The 14168-nt window shown below is 36.0% G+C and overlaps 1 protein-coding gene across 1 annotated transcript in view; it reads right to left on the bottom strand.

Annotated features, from left to right (window-relative positions):
* Positions 1 to 14168, bottom strand: part of CBLB (Cbl proto-oncogene B) — a 122350-nt gene that overhangs the window by 59282 nt on the left and 48900 nt on the right. The window contains 4 exon segments of the mRNA XM_072404635.1: positions 7748 to 7885; positions 8031 to 8152; positions 11427 to 11583; positions 12641 to 12787. Of these exon segments, the coding sequence (XP_072260736.1) occupies positions 7748 to 7885; positions 8031 to 8152; positions 11427 to 11583; positions 12641 to 12787 (564 nt within the window).

Consider the following 14168-nt stretch of genomic DNA (forward strand, 5'->3'; position numbering starts at 1 on the left):
TGCTTCTGTTCTTTGAATCCCAATTTATCTGGAATAGGGAGGTGCAGGAAACTGAAAATGTAGGTGCAAGTGGGAACAGATGTATAAACCCCTAAAATTTCATTAGCATGGCATCATTAGAACATAAAAACCTCTGCCCATCAAACTGTCCGCTTCCCTACCTTAAACCCTAATTTCTCTAGAACAGAGAGGTGCGGATAAACAGAATCATAGGTGCAAGTGGGGGACACTTGTGGCTAACACCCCCCAAACTTTCATCACCGTGGCATCAGTACATAAACTCTGCCCATCAAAACACGCTGCCCTGTTACCTATGACTTGCCCTAGCAATACCTAAACCCCAATTTCGTTTTGATGGGGTGGGGTTTGATTTTTTATGTTCTAATGATGCCATTGTGATAAAACTTTATGGGGTGTTAGCCACAGATGTTCCCCACACATTTTAAGTTTCATACACCTCCCCATTCCAGAAATTTGGGTTTCCAGTGTTAGAAGTGGGCAGTAATGTGTAACAGGGCAGTGCGTTAGCCATAGTAATGAAATTTTAGTGGGGAAGGGGGGGATTCGAAAATTGTTCAACCAAGTGCTTCAATCCATACAGTATATCGATCTTGTATATTGTACCTGGGAGATCATACAAGAATACAATGCAGCCATTAGGTGACTAGCTCAGCTATATTGTGCAAAACTTGAAGAAAAACACTGCTAATTTTACATAGAATACAGAATTAACTCTGGAAGCCTTTATAAACTAGATTTCTTTTAACTACCACCTGGTTTTTATGGTTTGCTATATCCATATAATGAATAATGTGTCTTATTGAGTTTGAATATAGCACTTATATCAAATATTTAAAGAGGAACTATAGTTCTTTTATTAAAAAAATGGCAGATTATTGAAAGCCTTTCCAGTAAGACACTCACTGATGGTGCTTACATATTGATGGAATTTGAAGGCTAATTAGCACCACATGTAATTGTAATTACCATTCTGCTTTAATCCCCTTAAATCATGTCTGCTGTACAAACACAATTATGATAAATATTTATAAAATAATCATCAGGAAGTTATGGTAACTTTTAGACAGTCAGTAATATTAGACAGTCATGTCAGTGTGCCAAAACATAAATAACCATTGCATAAATCAATTAGTGACATTGCAAGCAGATAGGGTATTTATTGCAGTGTCTCTTCCGCAATAAAATAAATTTAGCTGCCTGTTCACAAAATATTTTAATGAGGTTAGCATAAAATCAGCAGTATAAAATACAAACTCTATACCTTTTTTACACCTGGACTAAACATTTGCCATGGAGCTGCTAACACCAACCATCTAAGCGTCTGTGAAGGAATGAGTTGGTAAACAAGAAGTACTTTCTTGGGCTCTACAAGTCCCAGCACGCACCTTCCTGTACCTTCCTCCAGCCCACTTCCCCCTATTTTTCCCATCTGCTGGTGGACATGTTGTATTTGACCAGGATTCACATGATCACCATTTTTCCATAGCAGTGCTCAGTGTTGGATGGTATGCCTTTCTACACCTCTCTGATATTACACACTCCAGTAAAGCTAACAATACCAACACACACACACTTAAGCAGACCTTTTTTGAAAATGTAATTAGAAAAAGAATTTTGGTTTATAATTGGACCTTTTGATGGCACTGTGGCCTCATGTAAACTCTTCCCATTAGAGACCAGAGACATGAGTTTGTAACACATGTTACTTGAGGTCATGGCGCCGTCTATAGGTGGCCAACAATAATGCACAAAAGATCAAGAGCAGGTAACCCATCATAACCATCTCAAAATTACAATAGACAGTATTTAACCTGTACAAAGGGGGCAAGATAAACTGACTGAGCCCATGTGATTTTAATTGTTTCCCCTTAAAAAAATGTTTTAAAAATAACACATGGATGTAGTTATGTACATTCATTTTACTGGCATTTCTAATTACTGTTTCAAATTTTAGCAGGGACAGCTGTATTTTCTGCCCTAGGTATATACTCAAGTCAACGCTTATATTTAGTATATACTCAAGTCAGTTTTTCGTCCCTAAGACCCCCCCAAGACAAAAGCACCTCAGCTTATATTTGAGTAGATATGGTAAATAGTTTGAGATCAGATAAAATTAAAGGTGCTTTCACATACAATTAAATATTAGCCAAAACATAGACCAAACTTTTTAGAGACATGGATAATTAAAATAGAAGTTTTTCCCCCATGCATTATAATTCTACATCAATATCATAGTAATCCTCCTAATAATGCTTTAATTATCTTTTCTCCCCAGAAGGCTGGAGCCAGAATAGTTCAGGAATCTGCTTCCTGAGCTAAGACAATGGGTCTGATTAATTAAAGCTCTCCAAGGCTGGAGAGGAAACACTCTCATGACAGTGAAGCTGGGTGATCCAGAAAACCTGGAATGGATTCATTCAAAGTCATTTGCTATTTGTTAGCAAATGTTTAGAATCTTAGAGCAGATTCATTGCAGGTTTGCTGGATGACCCAGCTTCACCGATGAACATGTATCCTCTCCAGCCTAGAAGAGCTTTAATAAATCATAAATCATCAATGGGCCTGATTTTTTAAAGCTCTCCAAGACTGGAGAGGATACACGTTCATCAGTGAACTTGAGTGGTATAAAAAACCTGGAATGGATCCAATCCATGATTAAAAACAGTTGCTAAAAAATAGCAAAGGACTTTAGGAAATCCATTCCAGGTTTGTTGGATCACCCAGGTTCACTGATGTATGTACACTGAAGTGAATCCTCTCCAACCTTGTAGAGCTTTAATTAATCAGGGCCAATGGACCATAGATTATACAACCAGTGACCTTGGTGGGTTTAAGGAGTAGCCACTATGCTCTTATTTTATGCACCCATTACCTCCATGGCTTGCTCTCTCACCTTGTAATCTTCTGGCAGAATAAATGTACAATCTAAGTAATCATAAGGGAAGCCACAAGGGATAAAAAAGGCACATGATTCCTGAATATTGTGGTTTCAGGTAAAGTTATATTGAAAGAGCCTATAATGAAGGAAAGATTGAGAATTTTACCCTTTGTAAAGACTCTCAGTCAGACCTCTCTCTGTGATTGGGGACATTACTTCAATCTCACTTAAATTTGGCATTGCTATTTATACACAAACAAGCTTTTTATGCATGACAACTGGACAAACCCCCACTGGTTACATTTTCTTTGAGTAAACACAAACAGTTAAAGAAACAAGTAAGTAGGTAACTTAAAACTAAGCATAAAAGTAAACCTATTGAAATAGGTTAACTAAAGTATCATCCATCTTTGACCTTCTTATTGACTCAGAACAAATAAAACCCAGCACCAACTTTCTTTAAAGCATCCATTAAAAGAATGTTGCTTTTCTGTGTAGGAGAAAATAGAACTATTTAATCAGTCACATTCACTGCTTGCACATATTATCATTCCACCTGTAACCCCTACACAAGTCCAATTATAAGCGATCCGCAGCTTAACGGTAACACCTGTCTAAGTGGTTTTAGAATTTATTAAACTTGAGCATTAGTTAAGTACAAGTCCTTAAGTAAAACACAATTCTTAGCAGCAGGGATATCCTACTTGTACTCTACAGCTGACAGGCCTAAATTATCCCATCTTTATAAGCGTTCATACATTTGGCTGTAACACTTGTCATCCTGAAAGTGCTTGGTTACACTACTGAACACGTTACAGCCTTGTAGAGCCATTCTAATCTAGTGTTTGCAACCAGAGCGTCTCTGGCATTTCATTTGATATTAACATTTTCAATATTTTGGATTTGCTCTTATGATCATTCTGAATTAAATTGCATGCTCTATAAACTTGATAAAGCTCTCGAATCTAGCACACAGAGATACGAGTGCAACTCTACTTATTTTTTGTTAAGTAGAAAAGCTTAGAAAAGACTTAAAACTTATCAATAAAAATGAAATATATATTTTATATTTATTATGCAAATCACAAGAATCATTAACATCGGTGGGAAGAGATGGCCGGGGCAGGGTAAAGGATGCCTAGGGTTGGCTACCCAATAAATACCAGGTGGGTTTTGGTCCTTTAAGGTGCAAGTTTTGGGGAACTGAGTAACCCAGTGATGTAAAAGCAGCACAGAAAAAGGCAAAAACCTTCCAATGAATGTACAATCCTGTGTTTGGGGAAAAAGAAATGACCAAGGCTCAAAGACAGAAAGATGGAGCAGTATAAGCTGCAAAGGAATGATCAAGTATCAGGCTAAACACTTGTTTTGATTGTGATGCAGCAGTTGTGCATGTTTGATACATTGGTACTAAACAAAAACAGCAAGAAACCCTCAAATGAACTGTTGCATCAACTACCTCAAAGGGGTATTTTAGCTTATATGTAACCTTGTGTAAAGATAGAAGAAAAAGTTTTATGCACAAACTGGACATCCAAGCATAAATTACTTCAGAAAATGTGAGCTGTGCTTATTGCTGCTATTCTCAGTAAAGCACAATTTATTTCATATCTGTGATTTCTGTTATAACTGTGGTTTGTTTATCATCATACAAAATACAGAATGTCCCCAAACAGAAAGAAGGCAATGTATTTTTTCATGAACTCTGCATTTTGTCCCTTACTAGAGATTTGCTGTCAATTTCAGTCTGTGGGTATGTGTCAAACGAAGAAGAAATAGGGGGAAATCTCCCCAGTGGGGTTGTAAACAAAAGAAGCCTGTCAGAGGTTCTATTTCTTTCTGCCTGCATCCAAACCATAAAAGTTTTACCCAGTGTTAACTTAAAAAGTCATCAGCAGTCCAACCTTTACATTTAAATTAACATATGGAGAGAATATTGAAAACTTAGTAGAATACACATCAATAACTGCTTACCTGGCATTTATTAACAGTTGTAGGATCAAACACAAAGGGCTTTCAACCGACCATGTACACAGACAGCCATTTAAAGACAATCAATTCTCGAAAACAACAACTAAAACTGCTTTGATATAGATATATTTAATATTGATGCATATATAGATAATAAATGCAGACATACTGAACAGCCCTCTATTCCTAATAGTGCCAAAGTCCATCTGACCCTATTAACAAATGAGGTTGCATTTGGATTGGTAGCAAAGAGTGACAGTGCTCTATTCTGCTTTACCTTATTTTCACAAAAAAGTCATTGTGCAAAAATGTGAAAATAAAAAACAAAGCAAAATACATGAAGTCAAGGGAAGAGTCTAAATTCGAGTCATTACGAGGGAATGGGCCGACAATTAGCTCTGACAGTTAAAGAAGATCCTTGCAACTTTAGAAGACCTATTCTTGTGCCAAAAAAGGACATCCGTGCAAAACGGATGGTGGTGGAGAAACCCTATTAATTAGTGTAAGCTAAGTGCATATTGAAAACGCACAGAAGGCCACAGATATATGACATGATGATTTTAAGAGAAATAAAATAAGGGGAAAAAAACCTGATAACTTTACAGAAAATCGACCAACAAAACCAAAAAGGGCCAAGAAAGCACAACCTGGAAATTCAGAAACAAAAACAGAATACACAAAAAATTAGAAAAGAAACTAAAAACAACAGACAAAAAAGATAAAAACACAAGCTCAGCAGTCAACTGTCAAAGGGCTAATATACACACTGACAGTGAGGTTGCAATGTGTTTACCTCTTCCTCATGCCAGGAAACACTGCCTCCTACTTATGGGCTTTGAGAATGCTACCTATGTGTAGCTTCTCCCTGTGGCACCTTCACTGATGGGTAAATGCTGAAGTGTGGGGAACATGCAAAATCACACAATAAAGAGGCAGGTGTGACCTACCCATAACTGTTCCTGTCCTGGTCATATCCATTTACAATTCCAAACTCCTATCTTGCCCCTCAGCAATCTGAATTATCTGAATTCCACAAGATACCCAAAATGAGAAAAATGACCCCACCACATGGTGAAATTGAAGAATGCTTTGCAATTTCTGCCTGCACATCCTAATGGGCCAATAAAGATGTGTGTAGGGTGGAGAGCAACAAGCCTTGTCTATCAGAACAAATTTGACTTTGATCTGTCCTTGTAGTTGTTTTCACACAAAAGCCTCAAAACAGGATGCTTGGTAGGGATGTTAAAAGCCATCCAAGTGCCCCCAAACTCTCAGGCCTAAAGGGTGAACACTTTGGCTTTTGCCAGGCATTGCATAGCTGCAGACTGACCGAAATGCTGCATGCAATACCCAGACTGTTCTCAGCCATCCCATTCAAATGCTTTTCTTGTGGCCCAGCAGATTCTGAAATACAGGAGTGAGAGTTCTTTTTTGTTTCCACTGCTTATGTAAACATACACTTAGCTGATGATTTTGTTTCCTTCTGCAGACTTAGCCGAGCAAAATTTATCAATCCATAACAGGTGTTGCTGTTGCAAGATTACCTTGGTTTTATATAAAGATGCCTGGTGGAGCCAGAGCTTTTTTACAGACACAAAGACCTCATTGTGTGTAAGTAGAGCAAATTATTCACATCTACAAATTTTCAGCTTATAAATAAGCCTTAACCCATTTATAACTAGGACTTTTCAGCTAATATAAGCTTCTGCTACTGGAAAGATTTCAGTTATAAAGGTTTAAATATTTTTTTTCTATATAGAAGACCTGCAACTGAGAGATTATGTAAACCTGATCTCATCGTAAAGAATGGTAATTGCCTGGATGTAAAGCTGATCTTTAAGTTTCAGTAGCTAAGTGTGTGACAAGTTGTGTGACAATAAGCTGAACACCTGAGCTGTGTACTCATTCTGTGTCAGTGATTCAGAAGGAGGATCAGAAAACCAAGCAGGCTGTATTGTATAGAACAAGGTAAACAATGACATCATACATAATCTCATTTTTTTCAGACAAATTTTTATCACAGAACAGAGCTCATGTAAACACCTTTTAGCACAAGTGACAACAATCAATAGACATTAATAGCAGCTGGGAATTATAGCAAGCATATAAAGCATATGACCTTAGTCCGTACATTTACACATTTCCATTTTTGAATAACCACACACAAATGTATTCATGTTAATTACATACTACTGTACATGAAAATGCCTACATATTGTTTAAGAAACCAAGTTATTTAGGAAGTGAAGCTATTAAAGCTAAACTGCAGGCAAGAACCATTCATTGTAACTTCAATCTTGATGTCCCTTATGTATTTCCCCTACACAAGTGCAACAATCAAGCAGGTTTGCCCCTGTTACTATAATTAAGACCAGTCAAAACTGTTCTCTCTCCTTACGGAGGGTGACCTAATCTAGTATCAACCCCTCTGTAGTTTTCTATAGGCAGCCTTTTGTGGGAAGACCTGTTGACTTCCCTCCTACAGCACTGCTCTCTGCACTGCTACTTTATATCCGATTTTCTGAAGGAATTTGGTGCACAAAACAGATTTATTTACTTTAAGGCTTTTATAAGCATTTTCAGAATTTGGACCGGATTTCTGAAACTGTGTTATGTGTTATTGTGGACTGTGTTTAACAGTGGTCTATAAAATCTTTACACTATATGATCTAGGTCTAAAAAACACATGAGGGTCCAGCGTAGTATATTAGGTCTAGTCACATAACAATACCCATAAGAGGCAGATATACAAGCATTTACAGTAAACTGTGGGAAGGTTTTCCGAAACATATACCCACCGGACACAAAAAACAACAAGCATGCTTATCTTGTTCATCAATGTTATAAATAAGCCTAATTGAACGTATTCATACTTACAATCCTTCTCGACTGCCATCAATAAGCGCTTGAAACAATGGTTTGTTATGAGGTATGGTCTGCAGAATGTTTCCATCACCAGTCACATAACCTATAGCCCATTGTCCTAGTCTTGTGCAACTCAATCTAAAAATATAGCTAAAAAAAACACAAAAAAAAATTAAAAAGAGAAGGGAAATCTAAACAGCGTACAAATATATGACTTAAAAAAAAGGTTTACATAGTACATTTTTTAACTTTGAAGTGGGAACAAAAAACCCACAAGGTGATCAACTATGTTTACCTTCCTGGCTTAGTGCTTTACTTCTGTAAACGTGCCTTGACTTCATCATATGTTAAAAATGCCATATAGCCAGGGTGAGTCACCGCTAAAAAGTTCCAGTTCCGTAATATGGAGCTCCAGGGCTATGGAAAGAAGATGATGAGACACATTGGTGTACCTTTAGACATTATTAATCAAGAAATATACCTGAACAGCTTAGGACTTTGAAATAATAGAGCTAGGTAAAATCTCATACAATGCATATCAATTACAGTGAATAAGTACCATAATACAAAGAGGTTTAAATATTTAAAAAGTATCATCCTTATTTCCTCAAATCTAAAATTAGGGCAATATCCTGAAGACATCCATTATTATGGCTATTGACACAACATATGTTATGCACTGTCTAAGTGGCCAAACAAAATGCAACTGCAGTTGTGTGAGTGTTGGATGAATATGATTTCTAAACCAGGGTATTAAGTCAAGACAGACTAGATTCATAGCATGGTGAGAAGAATAATTTTAAGCTTCTAGCCTGAGCCTTGACGACTAACACCTTGTTGTTCAAACACAGCTTCCGAAAACATTTGAAATCTGCTTGCACTTTTCAGCACATCTGACAACACAACAATGGTATTTGTTGTATTATAAGTATCCAAGACGGACATGATCTATATCAATAATCCCAGTCCTCCCGATATAAAATTATAGGTGTGCAGATGATGAAAGTGGTTTGTAAAAAAAAAGGATAACAAGGAGTATATAGAACTACAGATATGAAAAATTATCAAATAGTATGAGCACATACTATGAACAAATGAATACTGGGACATTTTCCTGAAGTTCTTCAATGTTTAGGAGTAGCAGACCTTAGAAAACACTCTAGGAATTACTGAGTGATAATTGGTGAATGCAACATCACTTCTAATATAGGAGTGTATTCTTTTCCTAAGCTTTAAGCCATTTCATTTAATAACAAACCCTACTTTCAGTATAGTCCCCTCTAAATCAGCTTAAGTTGCATCCCTGTGAAAATGTGAAGATAAACAGAAAATGGTTTCAGAAGTAGTATTAGGATTCTGTGAAAATACCCAGGACAAGCTTGTGCCATGATGGGCTCAAAAGTGGATTATTTTTATCTCCTCCATAGAAAAAAAAAGGTCAAAACACAAACAACAAAATCAGTCAGCACTTTCTAAAATGATAAACAGTTCAGCCTAAACTTTGCAACAACATTCAGACAATAGACTCAAAAAACTGTAACTAATTATAGAAGTGTTTTTTTTTTTTTTAAAGAAAAGAAAATTCTTGCAGAAAGCCAGTTATCAGAATCATACTGCTTAATAATGTGCTTTGGAAAAAATGCAGGAAGGAAATGAGAAATCTCACAGCTTTTCAAATGGTACTTTAAGATAAGAAAAACAAATCACTTTTCAGAGAGATAGCTAATGTATTAAAGTAAATATATTATAAGCTTTTAAGCATGGCATATCATGGTTCTTTTTCAGTACATTAGCCTAATAATCATTTGTGTAAAGAGTTTGGTCGTTTTGATGAGCTTGTTAAAGGGATCCTGCGAGTATGGCAGTTCTGATCCAGTTCTTGAGGTCTATAATGTCCAAATTTGCAATGCAATGGTTAGAACTATCATCATTTCCAAGCAAAAACATGTTTAGGGGCCTTTATGAAGGCTGTTTTAGTTCTTCTTAGCCACTAAGTAAACTGCATGTGTATGGTATGATCCCAGCATATGAGGATGAGGAACATGTATTTGGATGTTATTCAATAACAATGAATAAAGTAAGTAATATGAATATTCAAGGTCCATGCGTGTAACTGGTTTTCCCCAATCCCTGCCCACACTTTATCATCGGTCAAATCCTGCCTACCGATGAAGAAGTTCAAGTAATGACTGTCTGGAAAAAAAATAGTTTACCCATCACAAATGGCAAAAGCTGCTTCAGAATAAGGTGCCAAATGTTGAATATTCTTCCCACCCCAATATAAACAAATAGTAAAAAGCTTGCACACACACTTTGCTGAAAAAATGCCTACTCCACGATTCCTGTACTCCAGTAGGAAATCAAATGCCAAGGCAATGTTCACATGATCGGAACCAAACAGTAGGATTTGTTAATGTTGTTAGTTGCCAACTTTTGCTAAACAACAGTTCCAAAACTGCAAAGGTAAGATTGTTTATTCAATGTTTCAAACACTGCCCCTGATATTGGTATACTGAGTCAGAAAAGTCAGGGGCCTTTTGTACAGCATAAGACCACTTTATACAAAAGCTGGAAATCCGAAAAGTAGTGAAAGCTGGTTTATACAGGTACTGGTAATGCATTCTGAATCAGCCTACTGTAGATTCTTCAACACAGAAATCACAGGGGAAAGGAAAGGCCATGGTATCAATGAGTAGCAAGCGCCACATTCTTGGAGTGCTTGACCTTGCCTGGCAGCATGGTTTAACACAACTGTACAAATATGTTCTGATACAGTCAATTCTATCAGAGAAATATATCATTTAGGAGTATGTTCACTTTATTAAAAAAAAATACATTAAAATAAGGTTGCAAATGACAGATACAAGACACATGACACCGAAGGCGAGGACCCTGTCTGAAAGAGTTTACAGTTAGCACGTGATCTAACATCAAGCAACAGAGAAATTTAATTTTAGTATAACCTTTTTGTTAAACCTCCAGACCTAAAAAATATATATTTGCCAATGTCATTCAATAGTGCACATTTCGTTCTGAAATACATTTTAAACTTCCCATTACTTAATTTTATGTTCCCGTTCTTACCCTCCAGACCTAGTCATGCACTACAACAGAGTGCTGAGTCAATTTACACTTCCCTAATTCCCTGTAGAACAACCCAGCATAGTTCTATTACTGAGGAGCTTGTATCTTGTAGGGGACACCTGCAGAGGGGACAATTATATAGCAAAGATTGAACTTATTTTATAGGAAGTGGATCAGAGTGGCATAAAGGAATAATTCTCAAGATTTTAAAACCCAGTTTGTGGATTTGTGTGGAAAATGAAGACATGTTTTGGTTCTTTTGGGCCCACTTCAAACAAAGTGAGGTGCAAGCCACCAAGGATTCCCAAATAATTTTATTAGTTTAAATGTGTTTTTACTTGAAATAGCATGCTAGACAGTGACAAATGTATTCTAAAAGTCAATGTAAAGACTTCTTAACAATAGTTCATGGTATTGATGAACAAATTACAATTTTAAAATAATTCTCATGACATAATTCATACATGAATATTGAGATGTTTCAAAAGACAGTGGGACTTTAGGACAAGCTTTTTGGACATGTACGCTATAAACGTTCATCAGTTAGGTCTGAATAACATCTTGATATACTAATGTAAGAGGTTATAATAAGATGCAAAGAACATACCTGAAAAAGTCTTGTAAAAATATCAAATTCAAAAACTGAAATGTAATCATTGCATGTCAAATCAATTGTTGATTTTAAAGCCATTGCTTCTAAGCCAGATGTGATCTGATGGACTTCATGAAGGCACTGTCTAAATACTTTCCATGGCACGATGGTTCTAAGGAGGGAGGGATCGGAAACAGTTAGGCTTGTAGTGCACCAATGTTTATATACAGTGTACAGAGAATAAAACAAAACATTTAGGTCCTAACAATATTTAGCAACTATCTCCTTTATAAAGTAAAGTGGAACTATACTTTAAAAACAAGAAACTGGCAGCAGTGAGCTTAATATTGCAGAAGGAACGTGTAACATCCTTGCAAACTTACCTACCTGTTGGCAACCTAATGTTGAATGTTTAGAGAGATGCACATGTGCAGATCAGTGCATGATCCCCGGATGCCCTCTGAACCCAGAGGAAGATCGGGTGACAATGTCGAGGCTGGCAATACAGCGAGGAGGGGGAGTTTAGATCCACTTTAAAGTAAGCATTCTTTATGATTTATGAATGCTTACAATCTTGTAAACTGATCTTTTGAATCGCTTTTTGTATAAAATCAGATATTTACCAATATACCAAAAAAAAAGAAGCATAGCCTGTTTACATATGATGCTGTCCTTCTGAAAAGGCATACACTCTATATCAAGTAACAGGTGACAATAGAAGACTTGTCTGACATATTTGGATATATGATGTGAATAGCCCCAAGGACCGTGGAGATGCAGCCTCTGCTGACTGCACGTGACACAATGACAAAACAAACATCTGAGTTTCATAATAATGTCAAGCAAAATATGAAAAGTAATAAACCTGGTAACGAAAACATTAAATATTTTAAGTAAAATAGTGTTCTGGTCCAAGCCTGGGGGGCAAGACCATTTGTAAAGTGCAAAGCTCTGATAATCATATGGTTGTCTCCGGAAGGTCACATGATTAAGGACAAAGTTGGTGAAGGTAGTTAGATGTGAAAATAATAATAAAAAAAAAAAACAGAAATAAAGAAATAGACACAACAGTGGCTGTGTAAAACGTGTTGATATAAAGCCATTGGCCATGTGATTCAACACATATCTTTTTTGTAAATTACAGGTTGTTATGTAGTATTTCTTACACATTGTGTCATGAGTGAGTTCTGGTGTCTTGTTCACATTTTCCATAAATTGCTAACACTTACTTTTCTCCAAAGAATTTTCTCCAGAACTCGGCAGCATCTGCTTTTGTTATACGAAAGTTATCCCCTTGAAACTGTCCATTGGGAAAGATTGCCCTAATTTCTGCCAACATGTGGCTAAATATCAAGGACAGCTTTGTAAGGTTTCTCCTGTAAAGAGAGAGGAAAAAATTAAGTTCAAGCTTGTGTCAATGGCTGATTTCATCTACATGAAATTACCTAAGTCCACGTTTACCCTTTGCACATATATATCACTAAAATTATCAAAACCTTGATTGTAAATTTCAGCTATACACAATGTAAATCACAAGAATCTTAAAAGAGATGCGGCAAATGCAAAGAAATTTGAAGGTTGTTTTGTGCCCCAATCATGTAACATCCAAATAGGATTAAATTGTAAACACAGAAATGATTTCCAGATGTCATATACCGGATAAATGTGAATGGGTGGATGTGGACACTGTGTGGATGGAAAATGGTCATTCGCAAACTATATTCTTCTACAAAGAGATGTTCTAACAACTAATATTATTCTAGATAATGTAAATTTGTAATAACTGATGATTCAGTGTCCACAAAACCAATAACAAGCTGCTCTGTATTCATTACTAGGGCAGGAATAAAGTTAACTTCAAGATCAACGCTGGTGAGCTCTGAAAATTATAAATGCACCAAAATGGTCTTTAGAGAAATATCAGGTGTAACCAGGAAAAGGACTCTTCTTTTTTAAATAATTTGGCAATGAACAGTCGATCATTTCCAGATTGCAGCATATATATCTCTACAGCATGCAATGACCTTATTGAAAACCACAATTCTATATCGTCAATAAAATTCACACTTGGAAAGAAGCTTTTAACTTATGTACAATAAAACTCAAAACAAAACCAACATTTGTACCAATTTTAATGACGTACACATACCACTTCCTGGCATTGTACTCTTCTGGAATAACTTCCAGTTCCCTTCATCTTAAACTGATGTTTCCTCTGCATTACTAATAATCATGATGCATGGATTCATTGTATATTTTACTTCTAACTAGGCCTAATATTAACAAATAATCAACCTTAATTAAATAACAAATATATTAAAGGAAAACTCCACGATAAGATACTATATAATTATGCATTACCAGCCCAACTACCATTTAAAAAATTTGAATGATTTGCCTTTTTTTTACATTTTCTTGCCTGATTATTAATAATCTAATAATATAATAATTTATATTCTAATAATATAATTATCTATATTTGCCTAATAATGAGAAGGCTTGGGATTAAAAATAATTCAGGCCCATTGGTGTCATCTATGCTCTTTCTTTCAGGAACTTTGAGTGACAGCATTTGCAAGAACTATTATCCCTGACTTATCAAGCATTTATGTTCAAATACTATAAAAATGAAGCCAAACTATTAGTTGAGGATTAGGTACTATGAACTGTCGTTTCATTATCACCAATGTATGACAAGAGATTGTTTATAAGCAATAAAACTCTTAGGAGGAAGTTGCTCATATTTAGAAGTTTGAA

This window comes from Pyxicephalus adspersus, chromosome 1 (assembly GCF_032062135.1).
Source record: "Pyxicephalus adspersus chromosome 1, UCB_Pads_2.0, whole genome shotgun sequence".
In the NCBI taxonomy this organism is placed as follows: domain Eukaryota; kingdom Metazoa; phylum Chordata; class Amphibia; order Anura; family Pyxicephalidae; genus Pyxicephalus; species Pyxicephalus adspersus.